The sequence below is a fragment of the Bos grunniens genome, chromosome 13, assembly GCF_055505025.1.
Source record: "Bos grunniens cultivar Pamir isolate PY7600 chromosome 13, Bosgru_T2T1.0, whole genome shotgun sequence".
Lineage (NCBI taxonomy): Eukaryota > Metazoa > Chordata > Mammalia > Artiodactyla > Bovidae > Bos > Bos grunniens.
The window spans coordinates 31,929,432-31,949,034 of NC_141177.1; the positions used below are offsets into that span (position 1 = coordinate 31,929,432).

The window sequence follows — 19,603 nt, forward strand, 5'->3', positions numbered from 1 at the left end:
ATTTTACTCACCACTCTGTTTTCTCTTCCTATCTAGGTGATCTATAGATTTATCCTCCAATCTACTTTTTCCTTTGTTCTGTCACACTGTCTGCTTCCCTTTCCAACTAGCCTTCTTGTAAACATTGACCACACTCCCTGTTTCTAGTATCCATTCACCCATCAGTCCAACTTCTTCCTTCACCACATCCTGAAGTTGCCTGTCACAGTAGACTCCAGTGACTGAATTCTTTAGTCCCCTTTTCCTTCTCATTGCATGATTTGAGTCACTGTCCTTCTTGCCTTCCTGGTCCTTTCTTTCCCTCATTCTCTGGTCTGTCTTTTTAAGGAGTCTTTTAAAAAATTAGGGCTGTCTGGGATTCAGGTCATGGTTCTCTGTCTTTATCGCACGCATAAGACTTACTGTACCACTTCTGAACTGGTAATTCTCAGTACTCTGTCTTCAGCCCTGCTTATACTTGAACACCAAACAAGTGTTCTTGGTTGCTGCCTAGACATTTCTACCTGGCCACTCATAAGCTCCCTGTACTCAGGGAGTCATTCTTGTAATCTTAGCCCCTTGGTTCTAGCGAATGGCACTACCACTTGTCCTGTTGCATAAACCATGACCCTGGAAGTTATTTGCATTCCTGGAATAAACCTGACATGCAATGATGCATTATTTTTTTACTTTATTGCTTTATTGTATTCTATTTTTCCTTTATTATATTTTTTTACTTTATTGTATTATTTTTTTACTTTATTGCTTTATTGCTTTTACTTTATTTTTACTTTAGTCCATTGCTGGACTCAGTTTGCTAATATTTTGATTTGAATTTTGTATCTGTCTTAGTAAGAAAGTCCATAATTTTCCTTTCCTGTCTTTGTTATAGTTATCAAACTAGCCTTTAATTATAAGTTGAGAAGTTAGCTCTCATTTGTGGGAAAAAAATCATATAACTTTAGAATTGTATGCAATCTCTCTTTGAAACCACTTGATTCTGGTGTTTTATTTGTGGAGTTTGTTTTCTTTTTTAACTGCTGATTCCAGTAGTTACAGGATATTTTGGATACTCTTACCTGCATCCATTAAGATAATTTTTTCTAGATATTAATTTATTTCATATATTTTCAAATTTTCTGACACAAAGTTGTTCATACTGTCCTCTCTTCCAATCTTTGCAGCATCTGTGCTTACTGAATCATATGCTTAAAACTGGTTGAAGTAATATTAATAAATTTTATCTTAATATTTACCCCAATTTTTTAAAGTTTAAAAAAAAACAAGTTTTTTTCTGTAAACACTGATAAGCTTATTCTAATATTTATATGAAAAGCAAAGATTCTAAAATAGCTATAACAGTTTTGAAAAGAGGAATAAAGTGGGAAGAATTACTATATGAAATATTAATAAGGCTTAGTATTTAGCTACAGTAATCAAGACATTGTGGTTATTATTGGAGGGATAGGTACATAGATCAGTAGAACAGAATAAAGAACCCAGAAACAGAACCGCATAAACACATCCAACTGATTTTTGACAGGTGTTGTCAGTTCAGTGGAAGAAGGATAGCCTTTTCAACAAAAAGCTACTAGAACAGTTGGACAATCATAGACAAATGAACTTTGACCTAAACCTTACATTTTATACAAAAATTAAATCAATGTGGATAACAGATTTAAGTGTAAAATGTAGAACTATAAAACTTAGGGGGGGAAAAAAAGGAGAACGTCTTCATATCCTAAAACTAGGCAAAAGATTTTCATATTTGACAACAAAAACATGACCTATAAAAAAAAAATTGCTCACATCAAAATCAGAAGCTTTGCTTTGTGAAAGACTTTGGTAGAAGGATGAAAAACAAGCTATATACTGTGAGAAAATATTTGCAAAAGATATTATTGACAAAGGACTTGTATCTAGAAGATAAGATGAATTCTCAAAATGCAACATTAAAAAGCAGTCCAGTCAGAAAATGGACAAAAGACATGGAGACATTTTATCAAAGAAGATATAAATATGGTAGATAATGACATGAAAGATGTTCAGCATTAAAAGCTGTTCAAGAAATACAAATTAAAGCCAAGAAGGGGAGTTCTCTGGTGGTCCAGTAGTTAGGACTCCACACTTCCACTGCTGAGGCCCCAGCTTCAATCCCTAATTGAAGAACAAAGATCCCACAAGCCACATGGTGTGGCAAAACACACACACACATACACACACACACACAAACACACACACACCCCACAATTAGAATGAGATATTACTACATACCTATCAAGTGGCTAAAATTTAAAACAGTAATAACACCAAATGTTAGAATTCAGAGAAATAAGATCATGCATACATTGCTGGTAAAATGGTACAGCCACTCTGGAAAATATCAATAGTTCGGTGTTTTCTTATAAAGCTTAATTTGCACTTACTATACTTAACCCAGCAATTATATTCCTGGGCATTTATCCCAGAGAAATAAAAACTGATGTTCAAACAGACACTTGGAAAGCAATATTTAGCAGCTTTATTCATAATAGCCCCAAACTGAAAGAAACCCAAGTATTCTTCAACAGGTGAATGATTAAATGAACTGTACTACATACATATCATGGAATAATATTCAGGAATAAAAAGAAACAAACTATTGATACAACAGCTTGTATGAATCTGAGGAAATTGTGCTGAGTAGGAAAAATATCTTAAAATTTTACATGCTACATGATTCCAGTTATATAACATTTGAACATAAAAATTTAAGACCAAAAATAGATACAGACCTACGGAAGCTTCAACTTTCTTTGACTTCTTCTGGACCTTCTTTTCAAAGGGCTTATCAGATGAGATCAGACCCACTCACACTCCAGAGGAGAGGATTGTACAGGGTATACACATCGGTGTGCTGTTGCTGCTAAGTCACTTCAGTCATGTCCGACTCTGCGACCCCATAGACGGCAGCCTACAAGGCTCCTCTGTCCCTGGGATTCTCCAGGCAAGAACACTGGAGTGGGTTGCCATTTCCTTCTCCAATGCATGAAAGTGAAAAGTGAAAGTGAAGTCGTTCAGTCGTGTCTGACACTTCGAGACCCCATGGACTGCAGCCTACCAGGCTCCTCCATCCATGGGGTTTTCCAGGCAAGAGTACTGGAGTGGGTTGCCATTGCCTTCTCCTGCACATCAGTGTAGTAAGCATCTTAGGAGCCATATTGAAATTCTCTCTGCCATTGGCTATATTTGGCGTGGGGCTAGCAGGGTTAGGTTGTTTCTGTGATCCTAGGGAATGTGAGCTCTAGGCTCTGTACTTAGTAAAATTTCATTTTGATAACATCTGCTAACACTGCCAAGTTATAGAGCACATACAGTTGTAAAATATTTTATTTTTAAATATAACTTATTGACTTGTTTTAAGTTGAAGTTGTTTTTATACTGACATATCTTATTATATTCCAAATCTGATTGAACTTCAAGCTTTGTTTCTTACAGTTGAAAAATGACTAATATTTTTTAAGATTCTTAGTGACAATCTTGACTTATGTTGCTGATATTTTTTTCCATTTGGAAAGAGGGCTCTGTGCGTATAAACAGGCTTTTGTGCTGGAGATAGCTGTGCTGTTGCCAATGCCGAGTTCTAGTTGTTTTTTTTCCTCCCAATGCCCAGTTGCTCCACCCTCTGAAAGTCACTGAAATGGTCATTCCCTTCTAGAGGGATCTCTTCCCCACACTCACTTTTTTTAAGTACTCATTTCAAGTTTAAGACTCAAGGAAATATTGGTTTTCTGCCTGATTTTTTGGTCCTCTTCACCTGAACTGGATCACTCACTTGAATAAGATCCACTTCTGAAAGCTGCATTCAGGAGCACTTCGGAAAATAAATAATGGCGTGTTCATCATTTAGTTTGCCAGGCTTTCCTTGAGAAACAGGTAAGTTCTTTTGAAAATATATCTTTTTGCTCTTTGGTACAAAAAGCTGCAGTTTTCACAATGTGGCTGGACCTTTGGTGTCTACATACAAGAACCTGATCAGTGCTGGTTCTCTCCACACTGGGGACTGAATCTGGTGTATGCTGAGTGGAGGACTGAGCTTGTATCTTCCTGGGCAGATGTGAGCATGTTCTTAACAGAGGGGGCTGTACTTTTCTTTATTGCTTTATTTTCCTCAGAGTTTTAGCCTTTTTCGGTGTAGTTAGCTTTTAAATACACACTTGGAGACTGTACAGATTTAGTTAAAATGTAGAGACTTATTTAAGGAAGAGAACAGGGAAATGTATAAATGATACAGTGTAAGCCATTCAGTTAAATTTCAGTATGACTTTCAATGCAGACAAAAGCCTTTTTTTGTCTTTGATTCTCATTATTTAAAGCAAAGTGAGGCAATTTATTTCTCAGCAACTTGTGTAAATATTTGTGCTTTAAAAATGGTAATGGTAAACTCAAATTCTTTCACTCTGAACTGATCCCAGAATTCTTTTCCATAATTAGGAACAGATCAAAACCTACAACTGCTAACCGAAGGAGTTTGAAACTAACTATAAAAATCCTTGTAGATTCAGTTTAAAATTTTTTAAAAACCACCCAGACTGAAAAGGCCTGTGTGTCAGAGGGTGGGGGTATGTTGGGTCAGTTGTGCCTGGTTTCTGGTTGGTTGCTCTTGAAGGTCGTGCCCCTTCCTTAGCCCTTGCTTTCTGAAAGTGATTCTAGATGTTCCCTGAGTCAGCAGAATTCACCTCTTCAGCCACAGCTATAGTTTGGAAGGGTAGGTATTCAGGATAGAGAATGCACAGACAGACATTGTGTGTGAGGTGGGAAGGTGGATGGTGGCGCTGAGATTCTGGCTTGTTACTGGCTCTGCAACAGAGGTTGTTATTGAAAGTGGAACTAATATTAAAGTCCTCTCCATGCTGGGTGTTTGATTTGCTAGTTTATGTAAGAGGCTAGTGTTCACAAGTGAAGGCAACACAGAATTTATATTGAGAACTGGGCATTCATTTACATGTTAGAGTTATGTTTATGGGTGCTAATAGGATTGCTACACTAAGCAAAGGATGTATGAAACTTTTGTTGACTCATATACTTTTTTTTTAGTAGCAGCTTTATTGAGACGTAAGTCACATACCATGCAATTCATCCATTTAAAGTGCACAATTTAGTGGTTTTTAGTATATTCACAGAACATTTTAGAATCTTTTCATCACCCCTAAAAGAAACCCCATACCCAGATGCAGTCCCTTCCCATTTCTTCCTCCCTCTAGTCCCTGGTAACCCCCAGTCAACTTTCTTTCTCTGCAGATTTGCCTGTTTTGGGCATTTCATAGTAATTGAATCATGTAATACGTGGTCCTTTGTGGCTGGGCTCTTCGACTTAGCATAATGTTTTCAAATGCAACCATATTTAGTGTTTTAGTACTTCATTCCTTTTTAAGACTGAATAGTATTCTGTTGTATGGATAAACCACATTTTTTGTTTATCTGTTCATCTGTTGATGGCTATTTTCACTCTTTAGCTCTTACGAATAGTCAGATACATGTCTACAAGTCATATTTATTGTATAACAATAATATATACACATAGCTCCTGGTGTTAGATATCTGTATCTTAAGGATTTTAAGAATTATAAAGCCATGAAATACATTTAGAACTAAACTACTTAAAGTATAAATCTGGACTTCCCTGGCAGTCAAGGGATTGAGACTCCACATTCCCAGTGCAAAGGGCATGCTTTCAATCCTTGTCAGAGAACTAAGATCGCACATGCTGCACAGTACAGCCAAAAAATAAAAAAGTGTAAATCTTTCTTAATTTCAGTTGGCTTTTAAACTTCTTGTCCTACCTCATGGTTTTCATCATGATCATTATATTCCTTCTTCTGAAAAGTCTCCTCTCTTCTGCTTTTCAGCTTTGACTGTTCCTTCTCAGTTTTTCAGTGCCATTGTTCCCTTGGGTTTCCTCTGGGCCCTTTTCCCCTGGACAGCCCCATCCACACCATCTGTGAACACCACCTTTGGCTGAGATAGATAGATCTTTTTCTAGCAGACCTCTTTTGTGATGTCCATAGCCAAGACCCACTAGACTGCCTTTAACATCCACTCACTTAGCTCACCTTCTGACCCAGAGAGGCAGCCATGAATGGAGAGCAGGAGCCATGCCAGATGCTGGGAGGCAGGGTGTGCCCCCGTGCTCCTGGACACCCTGGGAGAAGAAGGGAGTGCTCTGTGGTGCCTGAGTCAGCATGAAGTCCTAAGAAACATAAGTTCAGTGTTCAGGGTTGGGGAGGGATATGTTCAGTCACTTTCCAGAACTACTAGGACTTGAGCAGAGCCGAAGTGACAGGTTTTGTGAGTGAGGAACTGGAGAGAAGGGCAGGCAGAAGCTGTCACTAGGCTGGGGCATATCCCATAGCAGCTTCCTTTCCTCATCTGTGCCTCCACAGTCATAGATGTGTCTGTTTTTTCACTCTACAGAGATTTCCATAAGGGCAAGGGCTTTTTTATATTTCTGTGTCCTCACACTCCATAAATGTACACTAGATGAACGCATCATTGGAAATGAGAGCTTTATGCTCAGGATCAGAACTTTGGGGGTTTTGGCAACTTTTGTAACATTTTTATAGGTAATGGAAGCTATTTGCTGATATTGTCTGCATAATTGTTGACCAGTGCTAAAGAGCCAGCAGGGTTGAGAGACCAAGAATTTGTCATCCCAATCTACACAGTGTGGTGTTAGAGGATTGAATTGTTCTAGTTTGGAATTTTGTCAGACTCTGAAAAGAGTTGAGAAGTAGAAGAAAAGAGAAAGATGAGGACACAAACATTGCTAATTTTACAACAAGAGTAAGTTAAGAAATACTGTCTGTATTGAAATACTTGAGAATGAAATGATAGGATATCTGGGATGTGCCTCAAAATAATCTTGGGGAAGTAAGTAGAGTATGGATAAAATAAGATTGTGAGCTGTAAATATTAACGCTGAGTGATAAGCACTTGAGGTTCATTATACTGTTCTCTCTACTCGTTAAAAACTTTAAAATTTTCCACAATAAAATAATTTTTAGAGATAATACAGATGACTAAATAAGAATTAAAGGTCCAAGTACATTATTTAACCTCCCAAAAGTAGCTGCAGGATTGTGCTTCAGCTGGGACATATCTCAGAACTGACCTTCTGTTCTCCTTTTTAGGAAGCACACGACACTGTACTAGAGTTTCATCAGTTATTGGCCACTGTTGGGCAGCTTTAGAACAATCAGAGGGCAGGAAGAAAACCTCCTCTTCCTCATCCCAGCATACTTCACCTTGGTGAAAAAGGCAAAGGGAGCTTCACCCAAGAGCTACTGACCTCCCCTCCCTACCCAACCCCCAAGCAGGGGTGCCTTCCAAGTGAACCTGTGAGGTTTGGGAAGCCACTTTCCAGTGGGCCATGGCTCTATTGCCTTCTGCTCCTACATCCTCTCCCTATATCCGAGGGTATTACATCCATTTCCTGTCTGTTTTGGCATCTCCATCACTATCACCCTCAGAATAATAACAGAAATTATAACAGAAGCAGCAAAAACAGTGATAAAACTCTACTAGGGGGTTGGGGAGTAGGGAGTGATGGCTAATATAGTAGGAAGTAGTAAATGATGCCTAAAGTAACTAAATCAAGAAATAACAATTTTTAAAAAAAGAAAGCAAAAAAAAACTTATTAGTGATAAAAAGGTAAACCACTCCCTCCTGCCACCAGAAGAACTGAAAAGAAATCTAATTAGAGGAGAGGGTCTCTGGAGAGAAGTCTTAAGAAGAGGAGGGAGTGGGCAGGAGTCAATCATGTATATATAGTTATTAATGTTCTTGAGGTTCTTTTGGTTTTTTAATTGAAGCATGTGTGATCTAGTTTCCTAACCAGGGATGGAACCCAGGCCCCCTGCATTGGGAGCACAGAATCTTAACATCTGGCCCACCAGAGTGGTTTTTAACCCCTTAGTGGTTTTTAAATTACTGATGAACACGATAAAATAGATAGACTCTGGAGAGTGGTAAAAATGAATGGCTGGAAGGAAATTTGAGGAAGAAAGCCCAGAGGTTGGCAGTGGACAGATGGTGAGTGTTAGCTTGCATGTCAGGAATGAGCGGGTTGGTGGCATTACCCAGTCTTGAGGCTCTGACCAAAGCTTGGGTATACAGTTTCTGTGCCTACACAAACCAGCATTAGGTTGGTGGTATGTGAAGCCAGGTGATAGTCATTGGATCCAGTCCAGGGCCTATGGTCTCAACATAGAGTTCCATATAGAACTTAGGTTTAAAAAAAAAAGGTTTTTGTGTCACTGACACTCACGGTGGTGGCAGCACTAGCTCAGCTAGTGATCATGGAATCTTCCATCCTTGGCAAAGGTGAGGCCTGACTGGAAAGCTGTTTGTAAACAGGCCTAAGTTCTTATGGGAGCAGTCAGACCTCTCCTTGCTTTGCAATGTTCAGAGTTACATGACAAGACTAACGTGGTCCAACCAGGAGCCAGAGGGCCACCATGACCATTTAAACCCTCTCTGGTCCTAATGTCAGGTCTTCAGCATCTGCAGAGTCTGGCCTTTCGGGGAGAGCTGAGGAGCAGATTGGCCACAGTCTGGAAGGGCTCCTTGACCAGGTGGGTCTGGGCCTTGGTGGAGCTGCTGGCCTCAGGGAATCAAGGAAGCAGCCCACAGAGATTCTGCCATGTGCATATAGACCCTGGATTTTCTTTCAGCCTGACGGGTGCTGCCTTGGAGCTAGAAAACTTACCTCACAGGGCAGCCAGCTATATCCATTCCCATCCTCTCTCTGACTTAAATGATAGTAACAGTGAAGATTGTTCTTGGTGGAGAAGATAAAGGCAAATTAGAAGTTCTTCCCTCTCTCTTTTCAAACCTTCTTTACTAAACAGTGATCTTTCCCTATTCATTCATTTATACCTGCTTTGTAGATTATATGTTGCTGTTCAGTCGCCAAGTTGCATCTGATGCTTTGCAACCCCATGGACTGCAGGACCCCGGGCTTCCCCATCCCTCAGCATCTCTCAGAGTTTGTCCAAGTTCATGTTAATTGAATCGGTGATGCCATCGAACCATCTCATGCTCTGTCACCCTCTTCTCCTTTTCCCAGCATCAGGGTCTTTTCCAATGAGTCAGCTCTTTACATCAGCTGGCCAAAGTATTGGAGCTTCAGGTTCAGCATCAGTCCTTCCAATGAGTATTCAAGGTTGATTTCCTTTAAGATTGGTTGGTTTGATCTCCTTGCTGTCCAAGGGATCTTAGACAAGAGTCTTCTCCAGCACCAAGGTTCGAAAACATCAATTCTTTGGTACTCTGCCTTCCTTATGGTCCAGCTCTCACATCCATACATGAGTACTGGAAAGACCATAGCCTGACTGTACAGATCTTTGCCAGCGGTGATGTCTTTGCTTTTTAATACACTGTCTAGGTTTGTCATAGTTTTCCTGCCAAGAAGCAAACATCTGATTTCGTGGCTTCAGTCACCATCTGGAGTGATTTTAGAGCCTAAGAAGATGAAATCTGTTACTGCTTTCACCTTTTCCCCATCTGTTTGCCATGAAGTGATGGGACGGGATGCCATGATCTTAAATTTTTTTAATATTGAGTTTTAAGCCAGCTTTTTCATTCTCTTCTTTTACCCTCGTCAAGAGGTTCTTTAGTTCCTCTTCACCTTCTGCCATTAAAGTGGTGTCATCTGCATATCTGAGGTTGTTGATATTTCTCCCTGCAGTCTTAATTCCAGCTTGTAACTCATCCAGCCTGGCATTGAATGGACAATAAGCAGCCTTATTGCACTCTTTTCTCAATTTTGAACCAGTCAGGTGTTCCATATAAGGTTCTAAGTGTTGCTTTTTGAGCCACATACAGGTTTCTCAGGAGACAGGTAAGATGGTCTGGTATTCCTGTCTCTTTAAGAGTTTTCCACAGTTTGTTATGATCCACAGTCAAAGGCTTTAATGTAGTCAATGAAACAGAGGTAGGTGTTTTCTGGAATTCCCTTGCTTTCTCTATGATCCAGTGAATGCTAGCAGTTTGATCTCTGGTTCCTCTGCCTTTTCTAAACCCAGCTTGAACATCTAGAAGTTCTTGGTTCGTGTAATGCTGAAGCCTAGCTTGAAGGATTCTGAGCATAATCTTACTAGCATTTGAAATGAGTGTAACTGTCCAGTAGTCTGAACATTCTTTAGTACTGCCCTTCTTGGGAATTGGAATGAAGATTCACCTTTTCCAGTCGTGTGGCCACTGCTGGGTTTTCCAAATTTGCTGACATATTGAGTGTGGCCCTTTAATAGTATCATCTTTTAAGATGTTAAATAACTCTACTGGAATTCCATCACCTCCAGTAGCTTTATTGGCAGCAGTACTTCCTAAGACCCACTTGACTTCACACTCCAGAAAGTCTAGTTCTGGGTGAGTAACCACACCATCATTGTTATCTGGATCATTAAGGTCTGTTTTGTATAGCTCTTCTGTGTATTATATTCAACTGCCACAAAACAAAAATTTTCTAGCATTGGTGTTTTGTATTATATGTAGTAGATGCAGAATACCAATGTTAAAAAAATTGTTTTGTGGCAGTTGAATATAATGTGTCATTTTTTCTTATTTTTACAGTAAACTTGGGCTTAGCCTGTACCCACCATAGTTGATGAAATTCATTCTCAGTCTGTATTCACAGAGGCCCATCCCCTTCCTTCAGGGATATGCAGAAATCTCAGGGCTTCACTGAGTCCAGAGATCTTCATTCACTGACTGCTATTCCTGGTGCCCTGCCCCACAGCCTTGAGGTTTGTTTGAAGGCAGCTATCCTCACTCCCACATGTGGCAGGCTTGGGTGCAAAATAATCCCTGGTACTTCAGAGCCTCCCAAGGCCTACCATGCAGTCACCCTCTATTTCTCTCTACTCTCAGAACTCTAAAACATCTTCTCCATTCCCTTCATTTCCCTCCATTTTCTAGTCTTAAAGTTTGGGCCAGGCCTCTCTTCCTCTACCCCTATTCCTTCACGCCCACACCCACCCCTGGGGAAGATCCAGATTAATTTCTTTTGGTTTTTGTTTGCTTGGTTTTTGCCCTTTTTTTTTTTTTTTTAATGTTTATTTATTTGGCTGTGCTGGGTTTTAGTTACGGTGTGCTAATAACTCTTAGTTGCGGCACCTAGCATCCTTATATCCGAATTCTCTGACCCGGGATCAAATGGATGCCCCTGCATTGGAGTACAGAGTCCTAACCAGTGGACTACCAGGGAAGTCCGATTTTTTTTTTTTTTTTTCAATAATTCCTTATTTCAGAGTTTCCTAAGGTGTGGCCCCTGGACACCAGTATCAGAATAACCTAGGGAGCTTAAAGCCATTGGAGTGGTAAAAGGGACCAGGATTCTGACTTTGTTGGAAGCTCTGCAGAGTTTGAGAACCATGGATGGTCTAGTTCTTGGACTATAAAAGTATATCTGCTTTTGTGTGGGAGGTAGGAAATTACCTTTTCATTCTTTCTCCTACAACAATTTAAAAGCCAATAATTGATATATTCATAGAAGAATACAGGAATCCTGTTTTTTAAGATATCTCTAGGTATACAACCATAGTATAAGTAGGATATGATTATTCCATACCCCAAGGGAAGTGGATCAAGTGCTGAGAATGTAGAAAAGAGAGCCAGTTTCCAGTGGAAGATGGGATAGCTGAATAAGAAAGGAAGTGTTTGTGCTAGGCCACAAAGGACTTGGAAGGACAGGACTCAATCACTGCAGGTATGAACAACCACCACCACCATTGCGGGTGGTTGGGGAAGGCACCCTGGTCACAGACATTGAAGGACAGTAGTGGTACTGCAACCAGAAAACATTTGTTTGACTGAAGCATAAAATTAGTGCTTGGGAAGTGCAAGTTTACAATATCCTACCCCAAATCCTGGGGCTGGAAGGACTTCTGTGTTTCATTTCATATAGCATACTCAGAAAGCACCCTGGGCAAGCACACCTCAATCAAACATATTGCTGAAAGTTGAGTCTATAGCCAGTGTGAAAATGTAAGGGGACATAAATTCCTGGCATGTGAAGAGGATACTTACTGTTTGTAAAGGGAGAAGAAAGTAATTGTGACTTTCATTTATCAATTGTAATGGAATTTTCTTCTTTATATTAAATAGATTTTATTATAGGAGGTCTTCATTATCCTTAGTATCAGAAAAACCCACAAACACATTTCAGTGTTTTTTATAATAAATCATGAAAGAAAGGTCTAATTGGGATATTATTTTGAAAAATGAAACTCAAGAGTATGAAAAATGTAATTTTACAGTTAACAAAATTTAAATTATGGTTGCAACTGTGGACCAGTTCTTAGATGAAAACTCAATTAGGTCTTACTGAGTTTGAAGAGAGATGGGGTCATTATTTTTCCAATTATCATATTCATTTATTTAGCAAATATTTATTTAACCTCTTCATGCCAATCGCTGTCTTAGGCACTAGAGATATAATAGACAGTGGCAAAGTCCCTTATGGGTCTTATTTTCTAGTGGAAGAAAAGCCCATAAATAAGTATACATTTAAGGGCTGTGAAGAAAAATTGAGCAAGATAAGAATATAGAAGTGTGGCTTATAAAATATAGAAGTGGTGCAGGTGGTGCTCGGAGACAAGACAGCAGGAATGGAGTCCTTCACTTCAGATTTGACTTTACAGCTTGATTTAAAAAAGAATAGCCAAAGGTCTCAACAGTTTTCCCAAGATGCTCTCAGTAATATTCAGAGGGTTTTGAAGGACTTAAGTCTGTATCTTTCATCCCTCTTCACTTGGTAATTCTGCCAAGTCTTCATTCGTCAATGGTTTCGTGTAATCAGTTCTCCAGTAGCACTTTCACTAAAATCTCATTTTTTATGACTGATTTTGCAGATGATTTGGCTTGTTTGACAGTCTTTGAATAGGGGACAGCCCCATTCATGCCTGTTGTCACAGTGTAATTTTTAATAACACTCTCTTGCACTCTCAGAAGTTCTCAATTTGGACAGTAAGTCCATCACCTATTGATCAAGAGATTAAGCAACAAGACTGAGTGTTAAAGCAGGGCTAGATGTTTCTAAGTGGTCAGTCTGTTCATAAACATTGTTATAAGTTTTGCTTTCTTATGAAATTTTGTAACTTTGGAGACTTAGGTAATGAACATTCAACAAAAGAAGGCCACTTTTAGAGTGATGTGAGTCTTGGAGACCAACCACACTGGCTGTTTTAAAAGATTAAAATCTAACAGAATTGGATAGCCTAGAATTTGTTTCTTTATGTCTTGTAACCTGGACTCTTCATTCCTCAAGATTGAATAACCTTGTTCATATAATTGATTTTCTCCAATCTTATTAAAAACTTTTTATGTCTGCGAACACTGCGCTGCGAGCGGTGAGGAGCCTGCGAGCCGTAGTGGGCAGCCTGCGCACTATCTCAGCATGCGACGCACGCTGTTGGCCGAGGCCCTGGGGGCTGGGCGGGTGCCTTACCGGCACTATGCACCAGCCCCGCTCTGCTGTCGGTGTGGAAATTCACAGAAAAACATGAAAGGGTAACCACAGCAAACAGTGTTGAAACAGTGGGAATCAGCAATTTTGCACAGGAAGCTTTGGGAGATGTTGTTTACTGTATTCTGCTTGAAGTTGGGACAAAATTGAACAAACAAGAGGAGTTCGGTGCTTTGGAAAGTGTGAAAGCTGCTAGTGAACTCTGTTCTCCTGTATCAGGAGAAGTAACTGAAATTAATAAAACTCTAGCAGAAAATCCAGGACTTACCAATAAATCTTGTTATGAAGAGGGCTGGCTGATCAAGGTGACATTCAGTAACCCTTCAGAACTAGATGACCTAATGAGTAAAGAAGCAAATGAGAAATACTTAAAATCTATTGAGTGAAAATGGAACCCCTAAATAAACTAGTTTGAAACAACTTAATCTAGCATATTTGTCTTAAATTAGTGGTGGATAGATATTTAAAAAGCAACTTTTAGCAAAAGAAACTACTGTAACAATGTTTCCTGAAGAAAATACCCCTTAATATCCTTAATGTCCTAATGACTTCAGATAAATATTGTGCGTCTTTTTCACAGCACCTGATGATTTTTAGGCTAGGCTCCAGTTACAATATTCAGAATTCCTGAAATTATCTGATAAAACTAGTTATAAAATTATGTAATTCAAAAAAAAATTATGTAATTCAAGGATACATGGTTATCTTAAGCCTTATATAATATTGTAACTTGCTTACAGCCATCCCTGTATTTAGGTCAAAATGATCTTCCCACTAGAAATAACTGTCAGTGGGGAAATTTGTTAGTTGTATAGTGTTCGATGAAGAATATTACTCTTTTAATTTTGCAATATACTGTGTTTGCTGGTGCTATTTTTATACAGTGGAGCAACAGCCTTGCAGGCAAATAAGAAACAGTTTAATAATAAAATATTCAGCTTCTTAATTAAAAAAAATAAAAACCTTTTATGTGATGACTGTAGCCATATTTTGCAGTTTTCCTTCTCTCAAGGAACCTGAAGGATTGATTAATAAATGAAGGAAAAGCAAAGAATATGGTTTCTCCTTATCTATGATGTCTACGTATGTCTGCATTTCTCAATATAAATGGTGGCTAGAGGGCAAACACAAAACCTTCAAATTCTAAGCCCCATAATATTCTGTGGCCTGAATAGGTAGTATTGGACCTTTATTTATTTATGGAATGTCAAAAAGAAAATAAGAGCATCAGAAAGAAAAACACTGGATGCATCTTCTATCTTGAACCTCTGTGAATCTGACTGTAAAAAGACTGCAAAGTATTGTTACTGTGCTGGGGCCCAGCCTGTAGCACTTTTCTTGCATTCTGTATAGTGGGAGTTGACAAGGGATGGGGGTGTGTGGCCAGGATTAAGAAAAGAAGATGCCAATCATATACTTCTATGATTCTTGTCATTCATGTCTTTATTTGAATAATTATCGTCTTATTCAATAATTGTTTCATTTATAGCACCATCCTCTCTCCAAGGAGAGCTGTGGTCCCTTAAAAATAAGCAGAGAACACTCCTGGCTAGTACCATGTGTATCATAGGGTAGTAAGGACACAATTATCATACTTAGTAGTAAATTCTAAGCTGCAAATTTTTTCATGTTCTAATATCTCTGATATCTCTGACATACCTTACAGTGATTTTAAAAGCATTGTATCATAATATAAATCAGTGGTTTTCTTAAAAGTACACAAAACAATACTTGTTTTAGTGGTGTCTTAGATTTGATGAGCTATGTCAGGGATTTTACAATGTTCTTTTTTTTTGTTCCTTTAATATTTATTTAGGCTGTGCTGGGTCTTAGTTTTGGTATGTGGGATCTAGTTCCCTGACCAGGGATTGAACCCAGGCCCGCTGCATTGGGAGTATGGCATCTGAGTCACTAGACCACCAGGGAAGTCCCTATAATATTCTTGGTATAAAATTATTTAGGTTCCAATTGGTGTTACATTGATTGTCAGATGATATTCAATGTAGTGAAACTTGGGATAAGTATTTTTTTTAAAGGGACATTATCTTGAAGTGAATACACACTGGGTACATTAAGTGTCAGAAGTGTTGAAGGACACTAAAGGAGGCTGCCCACCTCATGGTAGATCCAAGAATTGGAATTTGAAGCAAAAGGGGAGAGCATTTTGTCTTGATAAGGGCACAAGGAGGTAGCAAGTAAACTGACTTGCTTGTCATTAGGTGTTTTTTTATATATATATATATATATATATATATAAAGTTTATTTTTTTAATTGAAGGATAATTGCTTTACAGAATTTTGTTGTTTTCTGTCAGACATCAACATGAATCAGCCATAGGTATACATATGTCCCCTCCCTTTTGAACCTCCCTCCGATCTCCCTACCTATCCCACCCTTCTAGGTTGATACAGAACCCTTGTTTGAATTCTGTGGGATGTACAGCAAATCCCCACTGGCTATCTGTTTTACATTTGGTAATGCAAGTTTCCATATTACCCTCTCCATACATCTCACCCTCTCCCCGTGTCCATAGGTCTGTTCTCTCTGTGTCTGTTTCTCCATTGCTGCCCTGCAAATAAGTTCTTCAGTACCATCTTCCTAGATTCCATGTATATGTGTTAGTATACGGTGCTTATCTTTCTCTTTCTGACTTACTTCACTCTGTATAATAGGCTCTAGGTTCATCCACCTCATTAGATGTAGGCCTCTGAGATGTCTTCCAGGTCAAACTAAAAACTGAGATCTGGTGTCAAACAGAGGGGCTATAGGGATTTGTCTTCAGTCTCAGAATATCACTTTTGCTTTGGCAATTAAGCACGAAAAACTAAAGGGATGGGTGCTTTTCCTCAAGTGAAAAAATTCCGTTAATCTCTTGAAATGTTAATGTCTTCCTGCTTCAGCAAGAAGGCTGAGTTGATGGTTCTGTCTTATAACCTAATCACTCTACCTGGTTTTCTGTCACAGATTGCATTCTCCCAGCACAGCAATTTTATGGACCTAGTACAGTTCTTCGTGACCTTCTTCAGGTAATTTCACTTATACAAACTATCTGTTCTTTTAATTCGGGTACTTAATTTAGTTATCAACCCATGAAAGGTAAATGAATAATCTTGTGTTTGCAGAACAGATCAAACTAACTTTATATATGTTCCTGAAAAGTTACATGTCAGTTACAATACTGTACATTCAATCTAATTTGATAAAATGAAGACATTTGGTTTGTATGTTCTGGCTTTTTGAGGTAGCTTTTCATGTACCCTATACTAAAATGTAGATAATTTGACTTTTCATGTGGGGAAGATTTGGAGTTGAAATAACAAAATAATGATTACTGATGTGAGCTACATATATGCTGCTGCTTGTTCAAGAGATGTTTCAGGTGATTATCTAGAGTTTTAAACCTAAAAGTGATTTGTTAGGCCTTGAGATCCTTTTGTTTTTATAGTTTCTTTTCAGTTTAACATTATTTTTAAGAAAACACTATTACACATAATTGAAAAAGTGCTACAGTGTTTGTAAGAGAAAGCAATAGCATCGTGTCCCACAACTTTAAATTATTTTAGCTGTTTTTTACTTCTCCATGCTTAAACGCTTTCTTGATTTTTCAATTCCATTATCTTTTGATGTCCTACTGATAAGGACATCAAAGATAAGGATTTATTATCTTATGTTACCTCTCCCAACTCCCCACACACTATGAACACATATAGATTCCCCTTCATCCCACTTATGTAATATAGTTATATCACAATGTTTGGCTAAATCGGGAGTCCCTATTTATGTTGTTATAACCATAAAAACCTCCCATTTGCTACTGAGTTGAACTCTAATTATACTTCCCCATTTTTTAGATGGGGGAATCACTTTTTGCTTGTGTTAAATGCAATATTTGCCATATTTAGGGTTTTTAATTGTTAGATTTTCTATGTAGCTACCCTTGATTTATCCCTATACTCTGACAGAACTGAACACTCTCTTGATGTGGTCAAACACAAGAAGATACTTTCCCGGTTTTAGTTTCTCTTGGCCTAGATAATCATAAAGAGAATTATCACAAATTCTCTTGCCTCTGCCCTAGAACACAAACCTGCTGCTTCCAAGTGCACTAGTTGTCTTTGAGGCCTGCTGCACAACTGTCACCTTGGGAATTTCTTTAGCCTTCTTATGTTGAAGTCTCTGTCTCCTTCATCCCATGTCTTTGTCTCCCTGTTTATTCCCACCTTATACACATTCTCCAGGAAGTTTCTGAGGAAAGGTGCATGTAGAGGTGACTTTCCTATGACCTTTCCTGTCCAAAAATGTCTTAGTTTTACCCTCACATATTATTGAAAGTTTGAACACAGAATTCTAGGTTAGAAACACCTTCCATTAGAATTTAGAAAGCATGGACTTCTATGGTGGTCCAGTGTTAAGATTCCATGCTTCTAATTCAGTGGGCATGTGTTCCATACTTAGTCAGATAAGTGCCGTGTGCCATACACTGTGGCCAAAAAATAAAAAAGAATTTTGAAGGCATTATGCTGTTTCTTTATTAGCATCTAGTAAATATTCTATTATTTACTGGTACTCTGACAGAACTGAACACTCCCTTGATATGGTCAAACACAAGAAGATATTGGTTTTAGTTTCTCTTGGCCTGCTGCTGTTGCTGCTAAGTCGCTTCAGTCGTGTCCGACTCTGTGTGACCCCGTGGACTGCAGCCTACCAGGCTTCTCTGTCCATGGGATTCTCCAGGCAAGAACATTGGAGTGGGTTGCCATTTCCTTCTCCAATGCATGAAAGTGGAAAGTGAAAGTGAAGTCGCTCAGTCGTGTCTGACTCTTAGCAACCTCATGGACTGCAGCCTACCAGGCTCCTCCATCCATGGGATTTTCCGGGCAGCAGTACTGGAGTGGGGTGCCATTGCCTTCTCCTCTCTTGGCCTAGATAATCATAAACATAAAGAGAATTATCACAAATTCTCTTGCCTCTGCCCTAGAAATATTGAGAAAATTAGTGTCATTATCATTCCCACTGTTTGTATGGGATCTGTCTTCTCTCTTTAATAAATATATATTGAAGTATAATATTTTTATATTATACACTTAGAAATTCACACATGAATGAATGATCACAAATTGAACACTCTCTACCTGGGACAAGAGTTTTTTTATTCCCCAGGGTATTACAAGTATCCTAGAAGTTACCTTATATTTACCTTAGTGACAGCCCCTTTCCTCTTTCCCAAAGCTGACCATTTACCTAACCGCTAAAACAATATATTGCATTTGCTCATTTAAAATTTTTTATTTAAATTAAAGCAGAAAATTTTAAATGATTTGCAGTGAATGATGAAAATATTAAAAGGTTGTGGGACAAAGTTAAAGTTGTATTTATCTATGAAATAGAAATAGAATCAGGTATACGGAGAACAGACTACCAACAGGTGCATGAAGCAGGCTACCAAGGGAGAAGGAGTTAGGGGAGGGTTGCAGTGAGAAGTTGGGGTTTGCACATATAAGCTTCCGTTATACAATGGATAAACAACAAAGTCCTGCTGTATAACACAGAGAACTGTATTCATTCAATATCCTATGCTAAACAATAATGGGAAAGAATATTTTAAAAAAGAATGTATGTGTATAATTATTTTGCTGAACAACAGTAATTAACACAACATTGTAAATCAACTATACTTCAGTTAAAAATAATAAATAAAAATTTTTAAAGAAAACCAAAAGTGTATTTAGAGGATATAGCTTTAAATCTGTGGTTCTCAACCTTAGCTGCATAGTAGAATCACTTGAGGAGCTTTTGATGCCCAGGCTACATCCCAGAGCCATTACATCAGAATCTGTAGGGGTGGAACTCAAGCATTTAAACACTCAAATGATTTCAACTTGCAACTAAGGTTGAGATCACCACTTTATAAAAGCATATGTTGGAAAAGAAAGAACAAGCCTCTCAATAAATGAGAAAAAGAACTACTCATTAAACGTAAAGAAAAGAAGAAAGGAATATAAGTAGAGCAAAAATTAATGATATAGGGGAAGAAGTACAGTAGAGAGGATTGAAAGAACCACAGATTGGATCTTTGAAAAGAATAATATTGATAAATCACTAGCAAGAATGACCAAGA

General features: G+C 38.4%; 1 protein-coding gene and 1 pseudogene across 5 annotated transcripts in view; both read left to right on the forward strand.

The window, feature by feature from the left end:
* ATRN (attractin) overlaps nucleotides 1-19,603 on the forward strand; it is a 189,365-nt gene that overhangs the window by 132,940 nt on the left and 36,822 nt on the right. For 3 of the 4 annotated variants that reach the window (XM_086333323.1, XM_086333324.1, XM_086333325.1), the window contains exon 25: nucleotides 16,450-16,511. The exons of the other annotated variant lie outside the window; for it this stretch is intronic. In XM_086333323.1, the coding sequence (XP_086189449.1) occupies nucleotides 16,450-16,511 (62 nt within the window). The remainder of the gene's footprint in view (nucleotides 1-16,449; nucleotides 16,512-19,603) is intronic. 4 annotated transcript variants of the gene reach the window in all.
* On the forward strand, nucleotides 13,207-14,703 carry LOC147360691 (glycine cleavage system H protein, mitochondrial pseudogene; annotated as a pseudogene). Its single transcript, XR_015139362.1, has one exon. The product of XR_015139362.1 is annotated as a glycine cleavage system H protein, mitochondrial pseudogene (transcript).